This window comes from Nicotiana tabacum, chromosome 2, assembly GCF_000715075.1.
Source record: "Nicotiana tabacum cultivar K326 chromosome 2, ASM71507v2, whole genome shotgun sequence".
Classification (NCBI taxonomy): Eukaryota; Viridiplantae; Streptophyta; class Magnoliopsida; order Solanales; family Solanaceae; genus Nicotiana; species Nicotiana tabacum.
In genome coordinates this window covers 115021692-115025784 of record NC_134081.1, presented here as the reverse complement: position 1 = coordinate 115025784, position 4093 = coordinate 115021692, and the positions used below count along the sequence as shown (strand labels likewise).

General features: G+C 34.1%; 1 protein-coding gene across 1 annotated transcript; it reads right to left on the bottom strand.

Annotated features, from left to right (window-relative positions):
• Positions 1–1547: 1547 nt before the first annotated feature.
• Positions 1548–3771, bottom strand: LOC107823709 (small ubiquitin-related modifier 2-like). The gene is made up of 3 exons (XM_016650400.2): positions 3617–3771; positions 1996–2145; positions 1548–1830 (listed from the first exon to the last, which is right to left on the bottom strand). The coding sequence occupies exons 1-3, from the start codon at positions 3689–3691 to the stop codon at positions 1765–1767; spliced, it is 291 nt and encodes a 96-aa protein (XP_016505886.1). The 5' UTR covers positions 3692–3771; the 3' UTR covers positions 1548–1764.
• Between the last annotated feature and the right edge of the window lie 322 nt (positions 3772–4093).

Below are 4093 nucleotides of genomic sequence, written 5' to 3'. Positions count from 1 at the left end.
GACCCTCGGCCTGGACGATGAATCCTTCTCAGAATAGAGGATACTCCCAAAAATCTTTTCTTTCTAAAACTTCTTCTTGTGACTTTTCAAGTCTAAATCTTTTCTGAAACATCCTATGCATACTCATACAGGTATCCTTAATTGTAAAGCATGACATAAGAATGAAATAAATATTTAAAAGTATTTCTAAAGATTTTTGCTTTTTCATGAATTTTCAACATGAAAATGGCATACAAGAACAACACAAAAATCTGAAAATTTATGTACATATATCACAATAAATCATCTAAACTTTAGCCAGAACAATTTTAAGTTAATAGTTACTCAATAACTCCAATTAAGTCAATATTAACTGTTTTAAGCAATTCATCAAACACCTTGTATGCGTTCTTTTGTGAGTTAAACCACTTTAGTAAAGGGTTATATCAACTCACCTCCAAACTCCTTGAGCCAATACGCAGGCCCAGGTCTGATTTATACCCGTCAAATAATTAATTCTACAACAATCCGTGTATTTAAATAAATTTCAAATTTTCACACTTAAACATGGAACTTATTGTTGATACAGAGAAAAAAAGGGAATTAACTTTTCAATTCTTACCTATTACTACTGTAGCATAATTGACAATAAAAAATTTTATATACCTGAGTTTAAGAATAAGTGAGTTGTGAAGAACCCTATAATTTTTCGAGCAATCTCTGGCTGCCTCTGTGTTTCTGTGTTCTAAGCCTTTTTTATTTTTGGGTTTTGTTCGAATAAGGCTTCTGCCCTTTTGCCCTTCTGAACGAGAAATACGTCTTCATTCCAAGGCTTTAAGGCCCCTCTTTTTTTTTTTTTATTTATTTATTTATCTTTTTGTTTCGTTTTGCCTTTTTGTCTCATTTGCAAAGGACACTATTTTTGCTATGTATTCAATATGGCTGCTTTGATAGTGGAAAGATTTCCAACTTCATGGAAGGGACTTTCCTTCTTCTAGAGGCCCTAAAGCGAAAATTATCTATAATATAAGAAATATTGTTTGAGGGTTGTTTTTTTTTTTTTGGGTAACTAATAATTAATGATACCCACTTTTAAATATTACTGATATTGAAATTGTTAATATTCCCCTAACTGTATATTCAATTCTTTATATATAGAGAAGTAACTCAAAAATCAATCCCACGGAATAGAAGTATAATTTAAGATAAAAATAATTTAAATTATATATTTAGCGAGTTTTTAAACTTCTACAGATTTGAGGAGTGTTACACTATGCAAAGATAACATGCCGCAGAAGTATATGCCATTAAGATTATGGACACTCGACTGCGTATGTACCACTCAGTCCAATTAGCTAATTATACACAGTATTATATACCCCAAAAGACGATAGATAATTTCATAACACCAGAGTCGACCTTGTCCCCGTGGTGTCATCCGCTGATCAAAGACTGCTATGCCAAACACCTCAGAGATGGGAACCTGCACTTTAATCAAAAGCATGAGATGCACAATAACGATAGATGGAACTACTCCCTGGCAGCAAGGTTATTGAGGAGAGGGCTTATAGATAGAAAGAGATATTACTTTAATATCACGGCAAGAAGCAACTGATGATCTTCTTGCAACAGCAAGTAATAATTATGTTCATACAAGCTGGTCCGACATAAGCAAAACACGAAGCTCATCTATGCTTCTACAGGTCCTAAAGTAGCCCAAGCTACATTCATTAAAGTCTACAGCCTAGAAACAAACAGTCTATGTCCATAAGCACAAGAGACAACTCAAACAGTTGACCCTCCAGTTTGATGAAGCATTGCATCAATTTCATCGCCATCCTCCATCTCCAGCTAAAGCAAGGAAGAAAAATTGTTAGAAAACAAGAAAGCTAATCGCACAAGTATAAAGCACAAGAGCAAACAAACATGAGATTTTCATGTCCTATCTGTTTCTTCCTTTGTTTTATTAGAGCGTGAACATGGTCAGAGAGTATTGACGGAGGGAGAGAGAGATACCTCATCTGGAGTCTGCTCTCCTCGAAGACGACGACCATCAAATAAGAATGCAATTGAGTTGAAATCCACCGACTGCCGGTCACAATATGCATTCATCAGCTTCTTTAGCTGGGTGCTTCTTTTGATCCTAAAGAAGACTTCATTCCCATCCTGCAACCAATAGAAGAACCAAATCTGTAATTCTCTCACTATTATCCTATTTGATATAGCAGGTAAGAAGGCACTTCTCTTTCATCGGCAGCGATCACCGTAATGATGATAAGGAAAGAGAATATCCACTATAGACTGCTGCACATTGGGATCAACCACACAACATATCATGTTTCTCTATCCAAGAGGCAAAATTAAGCATAGCAAAATCAATCACCCAGGATATCACATTTCTCAATAACATTTTATCAGCAAGCAAACAAACCGCAAGCTGAAGCCAAAGGAGAAAGTAGGTTTCCAACACAGACGAAAACATATAGCATATACAACACAAATGATCACTTCCCACTTCCAGGTGGACTTGGCTGCTATGACATCGTACAGATAATTTAACATGGTAACATACTAACATAGATACAACGAAGGGAAGATGTCTACCCACCAATTGATGCTGGAAATTTATGCAAGCACAACCAAAGTTTACAACTGATGATTAAGGCATCACACTGTAGTGATCCTTAGCAAACACCATCTATTAAGCTTAGACATGGTATCATGGTTTAACAGCAAAGAAACAGGTCTGTAGTCAAAACTCAACAATCCAATATCACAAGTACAGAAAGCAAAGTGATGCCTTCACCATCTATGAAACAACTACAACTTAAAAAAATAGTTGAAAAGAAGAAGATTGAACTTACCCATAAAACAGCTAGTCTAGAAAGCCAATATATTTTATATTTTCACCTTTTTGTAACAGAATATATAATTATGTTATATGGAGATAACAATCAGTTATTAACCTACCCAACCAGACACAGAGCTACAACAACCTAACTTACTGGAACTAGCCACTTTTTTACAAGTAATAGTGAACTATTCATTTTTGTAATACTAACATCTCTTTTATACTAAATGCACCAATGGGAAATGAAACAACTACTACTTAAAAAAATAGTTGTTCCTTATTTTTCTTGATAAAAACTACACTATTTATCTTGACGCAGAGGAAGGCCTTTTCCACATCAAAACACCAATAGGTAAAGTATTGAATATACTGTGTTTGCAAAATAAGGCTAAGCAACTCTTTGCAAATGCACGATTTTATGTCCAGACTAATCATAACATCCATTCGTACTAATCACAAAATTCCGAGACTAAAATATGAGACAAGCGCTTAATCGTTCAGTTTGGCACAAATTTTCTATTAGATTCCAGTTAATTTGGTTCTATCAAATGACTTAGTTCAAATTCACAAACAAAAGAAGCCCAATCCCAAAATAAAATAAAAAATAATAGAAAAACCAGCTGAACATGTGATCATATAAAAAAGCAGTTATATAGAACACCGAATAAATCAAGCAGTCATATAAACAACACGACAATACGACATGAGTATTCCCAAAATAAACACTAAACTTTACTTATAACATAAAAAGTACAAACCAAACCCTAATCGAAGGAAAGCACAGACCTGGCCTTTGACTTTGAGATTGATATGTGCAGCCTGATCGCCGCTTGGCTTCTTATCTTCCTCTGCTTGCGACATTTTTCTCCCTCTTGTACTCTACTCTTCTCTCGCTTAAAATTATAGGACTCTGAATTTGATTGGTTCTTCAGCTATTTATAGTTGGTGTCTGTTGTGTCCTTGGCGTAAAAACCACGCAACTTTTCCTTTTTTCTTCATTTTTTTACCTATCAGATTCCTTTTTGTCATTTGTTTAATTTGCACTGCGATATACACACAGTCATTAGATAGATGATGATACAATATTTTTAATCATGGTTAATTAATAATGTTATCGCTTAATTAAATCACTTCACTATAATAAATTAATATAGTATCATGTCCATACCGATAAAAATACTTTTTTAACCTACTAGATATGCCTTAGTTATTGTACAATATTATTTATGCGATTAATATTTGTTAGATAGATTGTTGTGAAAT